The sequence below is a fragment of the Leucopleurus acutus genome (assembly GCF_964270905.1).
Source record: "Leucopleurus acutus genome assembly, chromosome: 14".
NCBI classification, from domain to species: domain Eukaryota; kingdom Metazoa; phylum Chordata; class Mammalia; order Artiodactyla; family Delphinidae; genus Leucopleurus; species Leucopleurus acutus.
Window position 1 is genome coordinate 34,007,320 of NC_139156.1, and position 21,835 is coordinate 34,029,154.

The following is a 21,835-nucleotide window of genomic DNA, read 5'->3' on the forward strand; positions in this document are numbered from 1 at the left end:
AAGTGGGAAGGAAAAGATTATAAAAGGGCAATGAGGAATCCTTATTATGACGGAACTGTTCAGTATCTTGACTGTGGTGGTGGCTCCATGAACCTACACATGTGACAAAATTGTATAGCATTAACTAAACACACACACGTGAATACAAGGAAAACTGGGGAATAAGATCAGTGAGTTGTTATTAATGTCAATACCCCTATGGTGATTTTTTACTATATTGTTTGATAAAATGTACAAAGGATCTCTCTGTATTATTTCTTCCAACTGCAAGTGAATCTACAGTTACCTCAATAAAATCTTCAATTAAAAAAAAAAAAACTATTACCAAGAAAAGGAAAAGACAAGCCAGACTGGGAGGAAATATTTACAAATAATCTCATAAAGGGCTTGTATCAAGAAGATATGAACAACTCTTTACAACTTAATAAAAAGACAACCCAATTAAAAATTGGGCAAAGGATTTAGTAGACATTTCACATAAAAAATATACAAATGCATAATAAACATGTGAAGATACTCAATATCTTGCATTAATGAATAAGATGCTTATTCATTAGGGAACTGCTAATTAAAACTTCCTTGAAGCACCATTATATACTTAAATTTTGCTGACTTGATAGAGCTGGTAAAGTCAACATATTAGCATTAGAAAAAACATTTTAACACATAGGGTATTTAGTTCAAATCATTAGATGAAAAGCCTTACCATAGGCAATTTAATAAATTTTTTTAACAATTATCTATTTCAGCTCCTCATTTTCACATTTGTCAAACAAGATTATACATTACTCCACAAAAATTCACAAATACCTTAATCAGAGCTTTTTTGGTGAGTTTCTGGTTAACTTCAGGCTTATTGAGTATGTTCTTTGCTCTGTGAGCATATTCCAATGTACTCAGAGTTTCCTGTGATGAAAAGAAAAGGCCAATTACCGAAAATACTAATTTTCAACAAGAGAAGCCACCGCAATGAGAAGCCCACGCACCACAACAAAGAGCAGTCCCGGCTCACCGCAACTAGAGAAAGCCCGCGTGCCAGCAACGAAGACCCAACGCAGCCAAAAATAAATAAATAAAATTAACTAATTAATTAAAAAAATGTTTAGACTTAGATTTTGGTGATAGTTGCACAGCTCTGTGAATACAGTAAAATCACTGAATTATATACTTTTAATGGGTGAATTTTATGGTATGTGAATTATATCCCAATAAAGATATTTTTTTAAATGAAAGAGGAGTTAGAGACCTTATAAAAGCTTTTCCTAATTCCATTTAAAGCACATAACCCAATATAAGATTTTACCATCTTTGTTGTTTCTCTTAGTTTTCCTACCTGTTCCCACACATCCAACCCCATCTTCAGTGCTCTCTAAGCAGCCTGTAAAACAGCAGCATTCACTTAACCCACTTCTAAGTCCTCAATTAGACCATCCACTGCTAATGACCACAGCAATTTTCTTTGAAGACTGTGTGGAAAAATGCAATTAAGTAACTAGTTTGGTTTTTTTTTTAATTGGGGTATAATTGCTTTACAAAGTTGTGTTAGTTTCTGCTGTACAGCAAAGTGAATCAGCTATATGTATACATATATCCCCGCTTTTTTGGATTTCCTTCCCATTTAGGTCACCAGAGAGCATTGAGTAGAGTTCCCTGTGCCATACAGTAGGTTCTCATTAGTTATCTATTTTATACACAGTAGTGTATATATGTCAATCCCAATCTCCCAATTCATCCTACCCACCCCTCTTAAGTAACTATTTATTTTATTTTTTTTTTTTTAATTTTTGGCTGCATTGTGTCTTTGTTGGTGCGTGCGGGCTTTCTCTAGTTGCGGCAAGCGGGGGTTACTCTTCATTGCAGTGTGTGAGCTTCTCATTGCGGTGGCTTCCCTTATTGCGGGGCATGGGTTCTAGGGTGCGCAGGCTTCATTAGTTGTGGCACGCAGGCTCAGTAGTTGTGGCTCACAGGCTGTAGAGCACAGGCTCAGTAGTTGTGGCACATAGGCTTAGTTGGTCCGCGACATATGGGATCTTCCCAGACCAGGGCTCGAACCCATGTCCCCTGCATTGGCAGGCGGATTCTTAACCACCATGCCCAGGAAGTCCCAGTAAGTAGTTTTTTAAGATTAAAAATTGCCAGAAAGGAGAAAGACAATTTTTCCAGTGGTGTCCTCCTCTACATGTCCACATGCAATGGTCAGATTCTTTTTACCGTAGTATAGAATGAATGAAGCCAATTGATGAACTTTAAAAATATGTGATATTAAATAAGAATTATAGCTACTACACTTCTGGATACCTTTCAAAGAGCTTACCTCAAGATTGAGAGATGCAGGAGAAACTGTTGCAATTATAGATGTTTTTGTACGTCCCCCAAGAGAGTCCTGGAGGATTCTAGTTAGTTTAGATTCTCGATAAGGAACATGAGGTGTTCTTTCTACAAGAGCAGTAATAACCCTTCCCAAAGTCAACAGGGATTGATTGATATTTCCAGCTTCCCGAGCTCTCTTGTCAACTGCTCCAGAACGTCCAATGTTTTCACTTCCTGCAAGATCAACCTTAAATTTAAAAAATAAAAGTAAGTTCTCAGTCTATTGGATTTGGAATAGAAGACTTTCATTCTCGTATTGTACATAAATATATTAAATAGCCAGTAATTTTTCCATAATTAACAATCCACTACAAACCTAATAATCCAGTGACTACAAAAATATTGTCTATAAATACAAACCTTCAAGCTGCTTTATGAGGTGATAAAGAATGAAACATTGGAATAGAACTACCATCTGACCTAGCAATCCCACTTCTGGGTATGTATCCAAAGGAAATGAAATCACTATCTCAAAGAAATATCAGCACTCCCACGTTCATTGCATTATTCACAATAACCAAGGTATGAAACAGCCTTAGTACCCATTGATGAATGAACAGATAAAGAAGATGTGATGTGATACACACATACACACTTGAATATTATTCAGCCACGAGAAAGGATATCCTGCCACGCTGTACATTTTAAATACTTAATTTTATTTGGCAATTATGCCTCAATAAAACTAGAAAAAAAAAACAGAAAGAATGAAACAGTGGTTATTAGTGTTGATGCTTACCAAGTTCAACTTTCCAATTTTAACAAGCTCCTCTCCATCAGTTGTAGTTTCTTTCATATGTATGGTAACAGAGAAAACTGAGTGGGAACGACTAGAAAACAAGACCAAGTTGCCCAGTCATTATACAAAACATTATTTGCTTTCTATAAAATATTGAAAACAGCAAAGAAAGATCTAAATCCACCAGGGTAGAAAAAGATAGTATCAGAGAAGATACCAATAAGATTTTGGAAGACAGTGGATGAATAGAATGCTAGGTTTTTGTTTTCTTCCACCTGCCCCCCGCAGGGGAGATCCCAAAAGGGAAGGCTTGCAATCGATCTTTCTATTTATAAGAACCACTTGAGGGGCTTCCATGGTGGCGCAGTGGTTAACAATCTGCCTGCCAATGCAGGGGACACGGGTTTGAGCCCTGGTCCAGGAAGATTCCACATGCTGCAGAGCAACTAAGCCCGTGCACCACAACTACTGAGCCTGCGCTCTAGAGCCTGAGAGCCACAACTACTGAGCCCACGCGCCTAGAGCCTGTGCTCCGCAATAAGAGAAGCCGCTGCAATAAGAAGCCCTCACACCGCAACGAAGAGTAGCCGCCCCCCCCGCAACTAGAGAAAAACCCGCGCACAGCAATGAAGACCCAACGCAGCCAAAAATAAAATTTTTTTTTTAAAAAGAACCACTTGAAATAAGTCATTACCATAAATTCAAACAGCACCAGGCAAGCCATCTGATTACTCCCCTTCAAAGCCAATTGTTCTAAAAGTACATTGCCTGCTTTGAGAATGTCATCAGAGATAGGTAGCTCCTTCCACTGAACAGCAGAAATTAGTAAACAGTGTTTACCAAAACACTACAAGATAATCACTGCTAGACTATAAAGTTTTCCAAAGTCTGTCTTATGCTGTATATTGACATTCAACTTTTATCTGAGAGATATCAAAATCATACAGACAACCAAAGACATCATTCCTTTCTGCATCAATGACATTTGGTAAATAACATTATGTTTGTTAATGTCATTGATGGTTAGCATATGGTAATTTTTAATTTCCTCATTTGTACTTTTCACGTTACTTGGAAAATTTTACAATAAGTATCATTTTTACAAAATTATTTGAATTATCTTATATAACAGAAAGGAGGAAGGGCACATGGAAAAATATAAACTATAGATTTGAATTATAATATGCATCTCATATTCTCCTACCATAATTTACCCATTCCTAATTGAAGATTATGGAATTAATGCAATTAAACACAAAAGTCAACTCTGATTTTGGAAAAGTGAATTACGTTTTCCTTCTCTTTATCACATACATTCATAAGAAGAGATCTTTATTCCAGTCTACGTACGAAAAAGGGAATCCTTAATTATTCAAATTTACAGAATAATAGGAATTTTATATTTCAGAGAAAAGTATTTAGAGAAAAGAAATTTTCTTAAGTTCATTCCTCCAAATTCTAAATAAAGTTATAAACCAATCATTCAATGAAAATGGAAATTTCATTCTATGATTGGTTTATAACTTAAGTTTTTAAATGGAAAGCTATTATAGGAAAATTTAATTAAAATTTTAATAGCACACATAATTCCATGATCTTAATTACTTTCATCTTATGCTATTTTTCTTCTTTCTTTAAATGCATACATATTTTTACAGAGTTGCAATTATAATCGTTATAGCATATTGTAGAAATGTCCAACTATAAGAGAGCAAAGAAATGAGAGCCTTAAAAGTCATTTTGTAGCTCAGGGAAAATGATATTCAGATAAGTTTAACTACCTGAAGTAACATATTTAGTTAACTGCAGAACTGGAACTAAACACAAATATCTAACTCCTAATCCACAGCTCTTTCAATTACATTCTGATGTTTCCTTCAAAGACTAGCAGAAAAAAAATCACCTCTGACTTAGTGAACTGCATTTGGAGAGTTTGGGATGCATCCTATAAGGGGTTACTATCAAATATGCCCCTTTCTCCTCTTAAAAGCCAGTGTTAGTGACCATTTGTCTTCCTACATTAAAACGAAGCCATTGGGGGAAAAAAAAATCACGTTGCACAACCTAAATATATAAAATTTTTGTCATTTATACCTCAATAAAGCTGGAAAAAAATAAAATAAAGTCATTTGATTTTCCTCTAATCCTTACTCAAATCAGAGGTTTTCAAACTGTGTTCTCAGTATACTGAGAGGCTCCAGAAAAGTGCTCAGGGCAAACCTTCCTAAGGTTGAGGAGCTTAGCCTCTGAGCATCCTACTGCCAAATCAACTATAGCCGCCACAGTTTAATCTGGGCTCCCATGTATAATTTCATTTGGGAAAAGAAGTCTTCTCCTTTAAAAGACTTAATACTTCTGCTCAAGTTCAACTTGTCTTTGTTCTCCTTTCAACATTCTCCCAACATTGGTGCTCTCCCTATAAATCTCAAGCCAATTACTAAGGCATGCAATCTAGCATACAATCTAGACGTGTGACTCACATACCTTAACTCACCCCACTGTGATTCCCCAAGTTCATAATTCTTCTTAAAAAGGAAATGGAGCGGTGAGGGAAACAATGGCTTTCTCACCTAGAGTAGGCATTCATCAAAGTTGCTGCAGTTGTCCTTTTTGCTGCCCCCTTCTCCAAAATTTGATAGACTTCATCCTTGTTGTGTACTGTAATTTCTTCTAAACCTTTGATTATCACTCCCCTCTGACAAAATATCAAAAAAGCATCCATTAGATTGGTTTTAATATATATATATAGATAGATAGATTTCCCAAAGTATCACACATTAACATTTGGAGTCATTTCATTCTCAAAGACTGAAGTTACCTTGTTACGAGGATCATCAAACATCTGTAGTCTCTCAGAAACGTCAGAAGATGGATTAAGGAGATCAAAAAGCTCTTCATTATAGATTTCCAACAGTGACACTTTGACTGAAAATTCAGTACCATTATCAGTAAGTTTCTCAAAAATTTGATGAAGAGTACGTGGAATTATACCAGCCAAAGGATCCTGAAATTGTAACATTAATAAAGACTTTAAAGAATGCCATTTACTGCAATAGTTAAAACACATATAACAAGGGCCTCCTTTATAGTATATTTAAACATAAGTATGTCAAAACAGGTTTAAAAACAAAACAAAACTAACCTGTTGGAGAAGCCAAGCCATTTACAACAGTCTGTTTAATAGTAATTATTCTTCCTTACACCTTCCACAAATCTGTCATTCCTGTCAGCCACTTTATGCCTGAGCATTACACAGAAACCAATTGAACCAAGCTACTTATACAGCCAATTTCAATAATCCTTTCCAAATTTTCTCATGAGAACATAACACCATCATTTTAATCAGAAGCGTTCATCTAACAGTATATTCTCTAATTCTGACTAACTTTATGATACTAACTCCCGCACTGCAAGGTTTTCCCCTTCAAGCCCTACTCACATTCCACTTTCCCACAATAGTCTGCTCCAACTATTCTCTCCGCAACAGACCCTTCTCTTATCACTTAACTGTGCCATATGTATTGCTCCTCTCTCTGCCAATAAGAATGTTTGTTTCTTAAACAAAAGCCATACCATATACTTTAATTTTACTGTAGTAGTAGTTTCTCCTAAATTCATGTTTGACATGGGTACTCTGATCTTTTCCATTTCAAGACAGGCCTTCAACCAAGTTTTATTTGGATATACTTCAGCCACTTTAGAGACAGAAGTCTGTTATAAACAATAAATACCTCCTCCCAAGTATATTCTTCATTAGGTGACCTTTCACCTTCCATTGTAAAGGTTTTTCCAGTGCCAGTTTGGCCATACCTGTCAAAATTAACAAAAGTGTTAAACAAAAGAACGAATACACGCATCTAAACCTTTTCATCAATTTGAAAAATAGTGTTTCACTCACGCAAAAATAGTGCAGTTATAGCCCATAATAACTTCATCCAGAATTGGACAAACGACACTTCGATAAACGTCAATTTGTTTAGTAGATGCTCCAAAAACCTATCCAAAAAAAAAAAAAGGCATTTCTTAAAAACAAAAAACACTTCAGAATTACTTTAATAATTTTGTTTTTAATATATTAACTTATTCAGCCCACTAGAAACCATTTGACAACTTAAAGGATTAACTGAAATTTGTAACTGTACACTAGAACCTACAGAAAATATGTGTACTAGGATAACTTTACATTAGTGAATAATAAAGAAGTAGAAGCATTTTAGGAAGTAAGTACCATATCAAAAGTATATGTTTTCCTCGAGCTTTTGTCGGCCAATCCTCCAGTTCGTACACTAACTTCTTTCCGTATGTGATCACATTCTACTACAGAATGGGCATTAACTTTCCGCTCTGCCAAATTAAATGGTCTGTAAAAAGAAACACAGAAGGTTATTCAAGAACTCTTAGTTATCTGGTTATTGATGACATTTTTGTTAATACCTCAGACAAGAACAATGTGAAGCTTTAACTACACTGTTGGTGATAGAGATTAAATGAGGAGTAAATGACACTGCTAAGGCAGACAGCAGAATTTTAAGGGTTTCAAATCCCAGAAATAAAATTAGTTTTTTAAAAAGTTTTGAAAGACATGTACAATTTTGACAGTTTCTTGGAGTAGATGCTAACAGAATTAACTTGTAAAAAATGCCAAACTTATTTTTTAGAATTCTATTTCCACTGTTCTTAGAATCCAGTCAAGTTAGGTTATGATGTAGTAGAAATAACATACCAGATTTGCGTTCAAAATATTAACCTGCCAGTGGATAAATGGCACAAAATAAAAAACAGATTAAAATAATGACTAATACGTTGAGTGCTTACTAGGTGCCAGGTACTCACTGTTCCAAGTGCTTCACATGTATTAACTGTTTGTCCTCACAGCACTGTGAGGTCTAGTGGGGAACAGTGACATAAAACAAGTGATTATAAGAGAGGTGATGTTTAGAAAGGGTACGTAAAAGGTAGGAACATACAGCAAAAGTTTAATGTGGCCTTAATTGGGACAGGGTGGGATAGGGGAGAGGCATGGGTGATGGGAAAGACTCCCTGTGAAGTAAACTAAGATAATAAATGCCTCCTTAGGCATTTCAGTAGAGTGAGGACTCTCCATCCAGTCTGCTTGGGCAATGTAGTCCATTGTGCCTGTCTTCTCATTTGAAAATTAAGGTTGGTAATAGTACCAACCTCACAGTGTAGGGAAAGAAATCCTGTTTAATTTATTGTTTCCCCAGTGTCTACTACTATGCTTAGCACACAGTAGGCATGCAAATATCTGTTATACTACACTGCTTAATAAATGTCATCCTAAGGGGAATGATGGGAAAGCTAAAAAGAACCATAGTCCACAGAATAGCATCCATAAGATATTGATACACTTAACGCACATCTGGGCCAAAGGGAAAGGTGTACTCTTGACCTGAGTTCATTTTTCCCATTCATTATCACATACTGTGACAGGAAACACCAAATAGGAAATTATCTTTCCCCTCATTACTAGACGAACCAAGTTGCTATTTATTTTAAGAAGGATACCTCAATGTCCTCTGGCATGCCCCACCCCCTAGCATGTTTGACCGGTCAGAAGACCAAATTTGTGATCCTGGGAAATTTAACTCAGTAACTTCCAAGTAATATCTGGTCATGCTGTCATTTGTCAAATGTACTGAAACCTACACAATGCACATAAGTCACAGTATGCAGTATTATTAAAAGTTCAACAAAATTAAGTCAAAACCAACTTGTACTGAGGTAGGACAAAAGTATCAAGTGGAATGAATTCCTCTCATATGGTTAAAGCTTTTCCAATTGGTCTAATCTCTTGCCTGGATGTGTGATTAAGTTACCAAATGAATACCATTCAAGCTGTCAGGGCAGAGTAGTAGAAATTCACACAAATCACACATTCCTAAGAGTTATCAAAGCTCCCAGAGAGAAGCTTAAGGGACTGTTGGCACTGCAATAAAGAGTGCTGCTAAGCAACTATTTTCCTATCCAGACTTCTTTAATTAGATATTGCAAGGTTTCTGCTGATGACACTAGCAAACCCATCAATTTTAGTTGGCCTCAATACAGTATATTAAAATTCAAACAACCAAAATGGTAAACAAAGACTGAGGATTTTAAAAAAAAAGTCGTGTCCAGCAGACTTTTTGAATGAATTGCTAAATCCATTCATTCATTCCATAAATATTCATAGAGTTGTTGTACAAGTAAAGAACATCGTAAAGATTGTATTCATTGTAACCAAGTAATGAAGTCATCTCTCTTCAAATTTTGCTGATCTCTTAGGCTACAATAAACTGTGCCAATTAAAAAGTTTAAAACTGGGGGAAAAAGGCTTCCCTGGTGGCACAGTGGTTAAGAATCTGCCTCCCAATGCAAGAGACACACGTTTGAACCCTGGTCCAGGAAGATCCCACATGACACGGAGCAAATAAGCCCGTGCACCACAACTACTGAGCCTGCACTCTGGAGCCCGTGAGCCACAACTACTGAAGCCTGCATGCCTACAGTCCGTGCTCCACAAGAGAAGCCACCGCAATGAGAAGCCCGCACACCGCAATGAAGTGTAGACCCCGCTCACTGCAACTAGAGAAAGCCTGTGGGCGCAGCAGCAAAGACCCAACGCAGCCAAAAATAAATAAATTTAATAAATTAAAATTTAAAAAAAAAACGGGGGAAAAAATCAGAGAAGAGTATGTGACAGAAACCACACGTGGCCTGCAAAGCCTAAAATATTTACTATCTGGGCCCTTTACAGAAAAGATTTGACAACCTCCGAGGGTCTCATAAGTTGTTTATTTAGTAAAGTTTAAGGACATGTTTGCATTAGGAAGGCTATTTGAAAAAGAAAAGGCTAACTTGAAAAGAAAAACATCTCTTTATACTGAAGTTATTGTAAACATTAGACACAACCTAAGCACTTTTCATTAGTGATAAAGTAAAAGAAATCTCTTTTAAGTTAAGCCTTGAAATGTATGGAGATAATAAACATGAAGTTCAGGATAATGTTTAACTCTTGGGGTAGAGAAAAGGGATGCGGAGGGATACGCTGGGACTCTAGATGTAATGATTGTTCTGTTTCTAATCTGGGTGATGGATACGCAGATGTCTGTTTCATTGTTCTCTATAACTTTTTATAGGTCTGACATATTCTGTAACTAACAATAAAAATGAAATTAAAGAAAATGAAGCCACACAGAAAAGGTAATACCACTTGACTTTACTAAACGATCAAAATCATCTAAAACTTTGGCTAGACTTAAGGTTACCACCAAATGTTTTCTCTGGCGCCTACTTTAGAAAGTTAGCTATTACCTTTGATATCTACAACTCAAGTCACCAAAGCTGTGTAGGCAATAACCTAAGAAAGTTTGTTAATACACTTTTTAAATAACCTTTTAATTTTAGAATACGTTTGAATTTACAGAAAAGTTTCTGATAGTTGGTAGTTTTTAAAACAACAGCAGCAAAAACAGACATACAAAACACACAAATACCAGTAAACTATGGAGGGCCTCAAGTATCTTCAAGTATGTCCTTCCCCTCCTAGCTCATTTTAAAATTGGGAAGTGATATGGAAACCACTGGGAAATGTAGCAGAACTTAAGTTTTCTCCTTGATCTTAAAAACATAAACTCACTCTACAACTTAATTTTTAAATTTTAAATACAGTGATGTTTACTTGTTTAGTAGGGATTAAGGAAATACTGCATCTAGAATAAAAAGAGGGGACTGATTACGTTTTTAGAGGTGATGGAGGGGATGGCAATCCCAACATAAGTGCTAAAACATCTGTAAAGTAGGTGTGCAGTCATCTCCAAACGGACCAACTGCAAGGAGTGACACCTAAATCTTTGTCGACAGTAGTTTTTTTAGAAAAGAACACATTTCACTAAAGAACGGCGACCAAATTCTCCTTCTGAATAGCAGTTTAAACTATAAACTCAGATATAAATTCCTTTCTTCTGAAAAATAAAGAAAAAATACTAATTTACTCCTCACAGCAACCTGGTGTCATTCTATCAAACAGAACGCAGATAACTATGAAACAGGAAGGTCTGGTCCCTTCAGAAATTGCAAACAAAAGCTCTCTCTCCTCGGACCGCGCAGGAAGGAGCCCTGCAGCAAAGCCCGGGGCTCGGAATCCTGCCAAGCTCGGCCTACCTGCATCTCACCACCACTTGGATGTTCTTCCCCTTCTCATCTTTCTTCTTCGCAGATGAATTCGGCTGAGACGCCATGACGGTCCCCGCCGAAAAATCAAGGCCTGGTCGCGGACTCGGGCGCCGTGGGGCGTGGAGCGGCTCGGCGGCCGGCGCGGACCCGGATGCCCTCCTCCCCTGTCGGGTGCTGGCGTGGCCGGGGAAATCGCTCTCCACCAGGGACTGTGACTGGCCCCGGCGTCTGTCCTCCACCCGCCCGAGCCTTCGAATCACCAGTCTAGTATCCGCCCGAAGCCCAGGAAACCAAGCAACGACTCGGCGCCTCAATTTGAAAAAGGAGCCGATTCTCCGGGCCAATTGCAGCGCAGGCGCGCAAGGCACCATGGGACGCGGTGTAGACACCAGATCCCGCTCCCGGGGCGTGGCCCGCTGGAAAGTAAATAGCAGATCCAACCGTGCCCTCCTGGAACTCGTAGTCTAGTGGGAGAGACGCCGGACTTGGTAGTGTCACACTTAAACTTGCTCAATTTGGTCAATTATATCGCGTCTCTAAACCAAAATTTTCTCATCTTCAAAATGGGAATAATAGCAACCATCTCAGAGAGCTGTGTGAGAATTAATGAGGTGGTGCGGGTAAATAGCTTAGACTAGAACATGGAAGCGCTCAGGAAGGCTGGTCGTGATTGTAATTGTTATTAGATAATTGTAAGAGAGTGCTGTGGAAGCACAGAAGAGAGAGGTCCAAAGGAAGCCCCTTTCTCGGAGGAAACGTCCAGACTAGTTTTGAAGAATAATTAGGAAGTGTTAAGGCTACCACGGGTACGAAATCGTGATGAAAAGGACACTGAATGTTACTTTAGGACTAGGAATTTATCCTTTAACTGATGAGAAATCGTCATCCCCAAATGATTCCAAGAAAGAAAACAAGATCAGTTTTGCTCTTTCCGACAGCCGTCCTGCAGTAACTGCTGCAGGCTCAGGACGCGCTTCCCCCTGTCTACGTGGCGCAGCGTCGGGCAGGGTCTCAAGGAGGTTGCGCAAACGCCCGCCCCAGTCAGCCTACAAATCCCGGCAGCCCGCGCACCCTGGCCCGGCTCGCACGCAGTGACCGCTGGCTTCCGTAAGGGTACTCTGGGCGTTTCGGCAGTGCTTGGGGTGACTCGACCAGCTTAGGTGTGGGTGCTGGACCCAGGAAATAATGAATCATGGGCCTGTGCCATAGTCGGCTCTGGGAACTGCGCTTCTGGGCCACACTTAGGCCACGGGAACCTAGATATCATAGTTTCTTTCTTTTTTAAAAAATTAATTATTTTTATTTGCGTTGGGTTTTCGTTGCTGCGTGCGGCTTTTCTCTAGTTGCGGCGAGCGGGGGCTACTATTCGTTGTGGTGCGCGGGCTTCTCATCGCAGTGGCTTCTCTTGTTGCGGAGCACGGGGTCTAGGTGCGTGGGCTTCAGTAGTTGTGGCGTGCGGGCTCAGTAGTTGTGGCTCACGGGCTCTAGAGCACAGGCTCAGTAGTTGTGGCACATGGGCTTAGTTGCTCTGTGGCATGTGGGATCTTCCCAGACCAGGGCTGGAACCCGTGTCCCCTGCATTGGCAGGCGGATTCTTAACCACTGTGCCACCAGGTAAGTCCCAAGATACATTGTAGTTTCTTAAGTGACAGCCAGGTGGGGTGGAAAGCTCTCAGGCCCCTTTAAGTGTTCCTCTGCTTATTAACCTCCTACATTCCCCCAAGAAAACATCTACATCTACAGCTTAGATGGATGGTCCTCTCCATCCTTCATAGCCAGCTGTCTACTGATATCTCCTCTTAGATGGCTCACCAGCATCTCACAATGGACCTGTCCAAAACAGGTCCCCCCTTTACCCCCCTTACCACCACCCTAATCTTTCTCATTTAGACACGTGGTGCTAACCAGACCTTTGATTCCTTTCTTCTCCCTGTCTAGTGCAGCCCTGTTGCTTTTATCACCTCTGCCCTCCACTCTATTCCAAGTCTCTTTTATCTCTTCCCTGAGTAACTGTCCTTAACAACCTACTTAACAGGTCTCGCTGCTTCTGCTCTTTTCCATTCCCACTGCATTCACTCAGCAAAGGGAAGGCTATTTTTTAAAAACGAACAGATTATGCCCTTCATGTACTTTATAACCTTACATTAGCTTCTCATTGTATACCTAGGATAAAATCCAAACTCTTTACCATGTTCTGTAAGGCCCTTGTCAGGAAGGGAAAAATTTCTCCCTTTACCCATGCTGAATTCTTGTTGTTGGACTAATGAAATAGACACAAGACAGATTAACAGGCAGAAAAAACTAATTTTAATTGGAGCACAAGGAAGTCTCATAGAAATGGGACCTAGGAAGTGGCCAAAGCAGGCAGCTTGTAATTTTTAGACAAAGAAACAAAAAATTTATGAGAAATTGACAGAGAAACTGAGTTTGGGGTGCTCAATTAGCAAATAATCTAAACAGAGTTTAGGCTTGGGGTAGCAAATTAAAGAAGTCACAAGATCTGTTTATATAGGCTTCTTGCCTGAATTCCCTGTCTCTGGCGATAAGGGTGTCCTTTTACCTCTAGATGCAGGGAGTGCACCTTTCACATGAGAGGTTTATTTCCTGCTCACAGGGAGACAGAAGGGTCAAAGTGTCCCTGTGGCAGTGACCCTTTCTTAAGTAACTTTATTTCCAAATCATCAATATGCCACTGAGGTACATTTTGGGGGCAGCCTATCATGGGCCCCAACACCCTCATGATCTGGCCTTGGCCTATACAAACAACTCCAGCCTCTATCCACACAGCTTACTACCGTGCTCCAGAACCCCTAAGCTCTTTCCTGCAGCCAGACCTTTGTATTTGTTGTACCATCTCCCTACAACTCTCTAGTTTGGCTCCTTGCATGGCTTACCCATTCTCATCCTTCGGATCTCAACTCAACTTTCTCTTTAAAAACGCCCTTCTTGACCATTCTATCTAAAACATATTCCTCCTTTAATTTTCTGTCTCAAGATGCTGATTATTTCCTTCATAACACTTACTATAATCTATAATTACATTGTCACTGTATTGTCTATCTACCTTGCTAAAATGAAAGTTTCTTCAGGGACTGTGTTTTGCTCAATATTCCCCGACCAGGGATGGAACCTGTGCCCCCTGCAGTGGAATCGCAGAGTCTTAACTGCCAGGGAAGTCCCTCCCAGTGTCTTGAATGGAGCCTTACACAAAGTAGTCACTAAAAAAATATATGAGTACCTGTAGGAAATTACTTAACCTCTCTCAACCTTGGTTTCCCCGTCTGTAAAATGGAGATAATAATCATTACTATTATTGTAAGAATTAAAATAATAATATGTGTAAAGTACCTGGCACATAATAGGTCAAGAAATGTTAATTTCTTCTTTTCTTTCTCATTAGTAAATATCTAAACTATATTTAAGGAATTCCCTGGCAGTCTAGTGGTTAGGACTAAGCACTTTCACTGCTGGGGCCCAGGTTAGATCCCTGTCCAGGAACTAAGGTTCCACAAGACGCGTGGCACGGCCAAAAATATAAAAAACCAAAAAACAATATTTACATTAGCTGACATTCGGGTTGATGCAAGAAATTAAAGAGTCTCCATTTGTTAATAGTTATAGCTGCCATTTATCTAGGGCTACCATGTGTCAGATTTTATGAAAGACTTTGTGTGCACCATCTTATTTAATCTTCAGAACAACTCTTTGAAACAGAAACTAGTATTTCTCACTCTTTTATGAATAAACAGGCCAACTAAGTATATTGTCTGTAGTCTACAGCTAATAAATAACAGAGAAGGAACTCAGAATTCTTTCTGATCCCAAATCCCAGATTGTTAACTGCTATCTCCCTCACCTAGTTCACCTAATTTTTTCATGTGGTCAGTGCACCTGCATCCCATTTTCATCATACCCTTATTGAGTTGCTTATTACAAGCCAGGCATTGTAGAAATAGGCTGAATTATATTTCCTGCCCTCGAGACTAGACTAAATCTAACGGAGATGGCCAGGGTCTTATGGAAATTTGTAAGAGTTTTGTTCCACTAGGCAGGTGGCTGTCATTGATATGTTATTTTACACTCTCTGTGGAGCTCAAACTACTCAGGTGAGTCAACACTTCTCTCTTGAAAGTTCGCCCATGTTTAGAAATTTTTTTTTTTTTTTTTTTTTTCAGTACGCGGGCCTCTCACTGCTGTGGCCTCTCCCGTTGCGGAGCACAGGCTCCGGACGTGCAGGCTCAGCAGCCATGGCTCACGGGCCCAGCTGCTCCGCGGCATGTGGGATCTTCCCGGTCCGGGGCACAAACCCATGTCCCCTGCATCGGCAGGCGAACTCTCAACCACTGCGCCACCAGGGAAGCCCTAGAAATTATTTTTAATACTCTAGGAATAGTTAACCTAAATTCTACCAGTGCGATATCATTGGCCATGTGTTTGACCTGGCATTCTCTCTTTCAAGAGTATGTATATTTCTTGTATAAATTATTTTAAATTGAATTTTATTTTTCTTAAATTGAAACATGGACATCATTTTGAAAGTTAAATAGTTTCTAAAGGGCTTATAAAAACAACAACAAAAAAACTATTTCCCTGCTTTATCTCACCCCAATCCCTCCAGACCTCTACTCCAGAAACAACTACTTTCAACTTAGCTACTTTTCTAGCATTTACACATTTTCATTTTTGTAAAGAATTTGTATGTACTGTTACCTTTTGATTAATCAATTTTAGACTTCATTTATTGACTTCCTCTTATGGAAGATGAGGATTTAGTTCTCAAACTTTACTATCCCCTCTGCTTTCCCTTCCCCATACCCCCAATATTACAATTTTTGTTAAATCAAAGACCTGTATTTAGGTTATATGCCTACTCATAGCTGAGCATTTCAATCTAGTGAGATTATGTTTCCTTTACTTTTTGTCTATTGTAAAGTTAATAACTGCCCAGTTTCATTTGATTAGTTTTCCTTATTTTCCTAATTCTTCCTATAGCCCCTCAGTAAAACTTTCCACCAATTCAATCACAACAGAAATCTATCAGTTTCAAGTTGTTTGTAATTGAACTGCTTACTCTCTAGGCCTGTACCAGCTGCCATCCTAGGGTTTCCCTTGGCTTGTTTTTGGTTTTTTCCTATTTATTTATTTATTGGCCATGCTATGTGGCATGCAGGATCTTGGAATTCCCTTTGCCAGTTTCCTGGGTTGGAGATCATGTTTTCTGGATCTCATCTGTGTACTCTTTCCTGCTTTACTCCCTTATTTACTCATGTAGCTTCCTGAGAAACAGTGCAGAGGAAATAAATTTCTTGAGAACTTGCTTCTCTGAAAATGTTTTTATTCTACTGACTCTTGATTGCTGAGTAGGTTATACATAGAGTCCAGATTCTAAGTATTTTTACTTCAGATTTTTTTTTTGAGAGGTGTATCAGTTTCCTATGACTGCTGTAACAAATCACAGCAAACTTGGCGGTTTAGAACAAAAGAAATTTATTCTTTCACAGTTCTGGAGGCTAGAAGTCTGAAATCGATTTCACTGGATCAAAATCAAGGTGTCGGGCTTCCCTGGTGGCGCAGCGGTTGAGAGTCTGCCTGCCGAGGCAGGGGACACGGGTTCGTGCCCCGGTCCGGGAGGATCCCACATGCCGCGGAGCGGCTGGGCCCGTGAGCCATGGCCGCTGAGCCTGCGTGTCCGGAGCCTGTGTCCGCAATGGGAGAGGCCGCAGCGGTGGGAGGCCTGCGTACCGCAAAAAAAAAAAAAAAAAAAATCAAGGTGTCAGGGACCTCCCTGGTGGTGCAGTGGTTAAGAATCCTCCTGCCAATGCAGGGGACACAGATTCGAGCCCTGGTCTGGGAAGATCCCACATGACATGGAGCAACTAAGCCTGTGTGCCACAACGGCTGAGCCTGCCCTCTAGAGCCCGTGAGCCACAACTTCTGAGCCCACATGCCACAAGTACGGAAGCCCCAGCATGCCTAGATCCCGTGCTCCACAACAAGAGAAGCCACTGCAATGAGAAGCCTACGCACCACAATGAAGAGTAGCCCCCTCTCGCCACAACCAGAGAAAGCCCGCGGGCAGCAACAAGGACCCAACACAGCCAAAAATTAATTAATTAATTTTTTAAAAAAGAACATCCTTAAAAAAAAAAAAAATCAAGGTGTCAGCAGGGCCAGGCTCCCTCTTGAGGCTCTAGGGGAGAATTGGTTGCATGTGCCTTCCAGCCTTCTGGCGGCTGCTAGCATTCCTTTTCTTGTGGCACATCACTCCAGTCTACCTCCATGCTTTCACTTCTGCGTCAAATCTCCTTCTGTCTCTCTCTTATGAGGATACATGTGATTACATTTAAGGCCTACCTGGGTCATCCAGAATACTCCCCCCCATCTAAAGATCCTTAATTTAATCACATCTGCAAAGTCCTTTTTTGTTTCATAAGGTAACATTCAAAAGGATTAGGATATAAATATCTTTGGGGGGACTGTTATTCAGCCTACCACAGGAAGGATATCATAAAAATACCTTATTTATTTTGATGCTGTTCTGTTAAATGCCTTAATGCTGATAAGGAACCTGAATTTATACTCTAATTTTTTTTTTAAGAGCTTTGGTTAGCTGATTAAACAAGCCAATACAAATATCCCAAATAAGATTAAATGTAGCGGACTTCCCTGGTGGCACAGTGGATAAGAATCCGCCTGCCAATGCAGGGGGCACGGGTTTGAGCCCTGGTCTGGGAAGATCCCACATGCCGCGGAGCAACTAAGCCCGTGTGCCCCAACTACTGAGCCTGTGCGCCACAACTACTGAGCCCGCGCGCCTAGAACCGGTGCTCCGCAACAAGAAAAGCCACCACAATGAGAAGCCCACGCACTGCAACGAAGAGTAGCTCCCGCTCTCCGCAACTAGAGAAGCCCGCGAGCAGCAACGAAGACCCAACACAGCCATAAATAAATAAGTAAATAAATGTATTTTTTTAAAAAAGGATTAAATGTAGCTAGGGACTACCCTGGCAGTCCAGTGGTTAAGACTCTGCACTTCCACTTCCACCGGTTTGATCCCTGGTCAGGGAACTAAAATCCCGCATGCCATGCCGTGCAGCCAAAAAAAAAAATTTTTTTTAATGTAGCTTTACTGTGTTCTCTTTCAAAAATAGATTTCTCTTTCTGTGAGCTGTTATACGGGACCTTCTAGCAGTCAGTGGTTTTATTGTATAGCCCGTTTATATCCCTCACAAACATAATCATCCAATATTTGTATAATTGTCTGGGTTGTGTAACTTGATATAGATACTTGTGTGAAGTCATAAAACATGGCTAGAGTAGGAGATAGTGATTATTCATTAATTACACTCTCATTAATCACTTCAGAAATAACTGAACTTTGGGCTTTGAAAAACTCACTGATTGGGCTTCCCTGGTGGCGCAGTGGTTGAGAGTCTGCCTGCTGATTCAGGAGACACGGGTTCGTGCCCCGGTCCGGGAAGATCCCACGTGCCGCGGAGCGGCTGGGCCCGTGAGCCATGGCCGCTGAGCCTGCGCGTCCGGAGCCTGTGCTCCGCAACGGGAGAGGCCACAACAGTGAGAGGCCCGCGTACCGCAAAAAAAACCCCAAAAAACTCACTGATTAAAATAATCAATATTTGTTCTACAATCAGTATTTAGCCTACAATCAGTAGTTATTCCACAAATACTTTTAAAATCTCAGTGTGGAGATACCACCTCACATACACTAGGATGGCTATATGTTTTTAGAAATGGATAATAACAAGTGTAAGGATGTGGAGAAATTGGAATCCACACACATTGCTGGTGGGAATGCAAAATGGTGCAGCCACTTTGCAAAACGGTATTGCAGTTCCTCAAAAGTTTAAACAGAGAGTTACCACATGACCCAGGAAATCCACTTCTAGGTATACACTCAGTAGAAATGAAAACAAATATCCACATAAAAACTGTACACAAATATTCAATTGCAGCATTATTCATAATAGGAAAAAAAGTGGAAACACCCCACATGACCATCAACTGATGAATGGATGTTTTAAAAATGTGGTATATCTAAGCAATGGACTACTTACTATTCTACAGTAAAAAGGAATAAAGTATTGATACATGCTACAACATGGATAAACCTTGAAAAGATTATGCTAAGTGAAAGAAGCCAGACACAAAAGACGACATATTGTATAATTCCATTTGTATAAAATGTTCAGAGGACTTCCCTGGTGGTCTAGTGGCTAAGACTCCACGTTCCCAGTGCAGGGGGCTTGGGTTCAATCCCTGGTCAGGGAATTAGACCCCGCATGCGGCAGCTAAGACCTGACATGGCCAAATAAATAAATAATTTTAATAAAAAAAAATAAAGTGTTCAAAATAAGAAAATTCGTAAAGACAGAAAGTAGATTCGTGGTTACCAGGGTCTGGGGGAGGGTGGCATTGGGGTGGTGGTGACTGCTGATTGTGTTTCTTTTAGGGGTGATTAAAATATTCTGAAATTAGTGGTGATGGTTGCACAACCTTGTTAATATACTAGAAACCACTAAATTGTACACTTTTAAATGGCAAATGTTATGGTAAGTGAATTATATCTCAGTAAAAAAATTCTTCAGTGTGATTTTTGGTATTTGAAACAGAAGTACTTCTGCAACTTCTCTCTACAGTGATTAATTTTTAAACACAGAAAGTGTTTCTGACAAAAAATATGACTCTAGACACAGACCTTACACTCTTCACAAAAATTAACTCATAGTGGATCACAGATGTAGATCGATTTTTGTTTGTTTTTGTTTCATTTTTTGTTTTTTTGGCCACACCATGCAGCTTGTGGAATCCTAGTTCCCCAACCAGGGATCGAACCTGTGCCCGTGGCAGTGAAAGTGGGAGTCTTAACCACTGGACTGCCAGGGAATTCCCTGTAGATCGATTTTTATTTTTAATCATTTTTTAATTAAAAAAAATGTTTGGCTGCGTTGGGTCTTTGTTTCTGCACGCAGGTTTTTCTCTAGTTGCGGCGAGCGGGGGCTACTCTTCGTTGTGGTGCGCGGGCCTCTCATTGCGGTGGCCTCTCTTGTTGTGGAGCACGGTCTCTAGGCGCCCGGGCTTCAGTAGTTGTGGCTCACGGGCTCTAGAGTGCAGTCGCAGTAGTTGTGGCGCACGGCTTAGTTGCTCGGCAGCATGTGGGATCTTCCCAGACCAGGGCTTGAACCCGTGTCCCCGTCATTGGCAGGCGGATTCTTATCCACTGTGCCACCAGGGAAGCCCTGTAGATCGATGTTTGATCTGTGGTTGGTTGAATCCAAGGATGTGGAACCTGCTAATATGGAGGACCACCTACACTATACCAAGTTATATAAGGGACTTGAGCATCCGCAGATTTTGGTATCCACGAGAGTCCTGGAACCAGTGCCTGTGGGTACCGACGGACCACTGTATATACCCAAAGAGACTGAAAACTTATGTCCACACAAAAACCTGCCTGTGGATATTTATAGCAGCTTTATTCATAATTGCCAAAACTTAAAAGCTGCCAACATATCCTTTTAGTAAGTGATATATCCAAAGAATTGAATATTGTTCAGCCATGAAAAGCAATGAGCTATCAACCCATGAAAACACATGGAGGAAACTTAAATGTGTATTCCTAAAAGAAAGAAGCCAATCTGAAAAAGCTTCATACTGAATAATTCCAACTATATGACATTCTGGAAAAGGCAAAACTATGGAGACAGTAAAAAGAGCAGTGGTTGCCAGGAGTTAGAGGGGAAGTAGGGATGAATAGGCAGAGCACAGAGGATTTTTAGGATTTTATAATACTATGTATTATACTATAATGATGGATACATGTCATTATATATTTGTCCAAACCCGTAGAATATACAACATCAAGAGTGAACTCTAATGTAAACTATGCACTTTGGGTAGTAGTGATGTTTCAGTGTGGGTTCATCAATTGTAGGAAATGTACCTCTCTTGTGGAGGATGTTGATAGGAGGGCAGGCCATGCAAGTGCAGGGCCGGGTAGTGTATGGGCTATCTCGGAAACTTTCTCTCGCTTTTCCTGTGAACATAAAACTGGTCTTAAAAAAAATAGTCTTTAAAACCTTGAAAAAAAAAAGTGCTTCTGTTCATTTCAGAGCTTTATTTTTACCTTCACAATAAAGAAAAGCATTTTAAATAGGCATCCTACTAACCTAGTGCAGAATTACTGAAATATAAATCTGTGTTTTGTTCTCACTGTATTTCCTTCCAAGCAGGAAGCTAGGTCTTCTCGAAGAATAATTTAAGGATGGCAGGCGTTTGCTACTATCTTGGACCTTCTATGTGAAACCTGTTGGAAGTTATTAGTAATCTGGAGAACTTAGTGTTTTCTATAAACCACCAACTCACCAACATTTGATTTTCCATAGTAATTAGTTTATACCTATGATTATTACTATAATTTTTATGTCCTTAAATTTTACCCTAAAAACTATTATAGCAGATATGATTTTGCAACCACGATCTTGGGTGGTGTAAGAAATATCACATTACTTTATTTTATTTAAATGATATTAAAGG

At 39.8% G+C, this 21,835-nt stretch overlaps 1 protein-coding gene across 1 annotated transcript in view; it reads right to left on the reverse strand.

Annotated features, from left to right (window-relative positions):
* KIF11 (kinesin family member 11) overlaps positions 1-11,346 on the reverse strand; it is a gene marked incomplete at both ends in the record, with an annotated part of 48,266 nt that extends 36,920 nt beyond the window's left edge. The window contains 9 exons of the mRNA XM_082854180.1: positions 811-906; positions 2,315-2,557; positions 3,110-3,200; positions 5,680-5,804; positions 5,928-6,113; positions 6,841-6,919; positions 7,008-7,105; positions 7,338-7,470; positions 11,270-11,346. Of these exons, the coding sequence (XP_082710306.1) occupies positions 811-906; positions 2,315-2,557; positions 3,110-3,200; positions 5,680-5,804; positions 5,928-6,113; positions 6,841-6,919; positions 7,008-7,105; positions 7,338-7,470; positions 11,270-11,346 (1,128 nt within the window). The remainder of the gene's footprint in view (positions 1-810; positions 907-2,314; positions 2,558-3,109; positions 3,201-5,679; positions 5,805-5,927; positions 6,114-6,840; positions 6,920-7,007; positions 7,106-7,337; positions 7,471-11,269) is intronic.
* Positions 11,347-21,835: the final 10,489 nt, after the last annotated feature.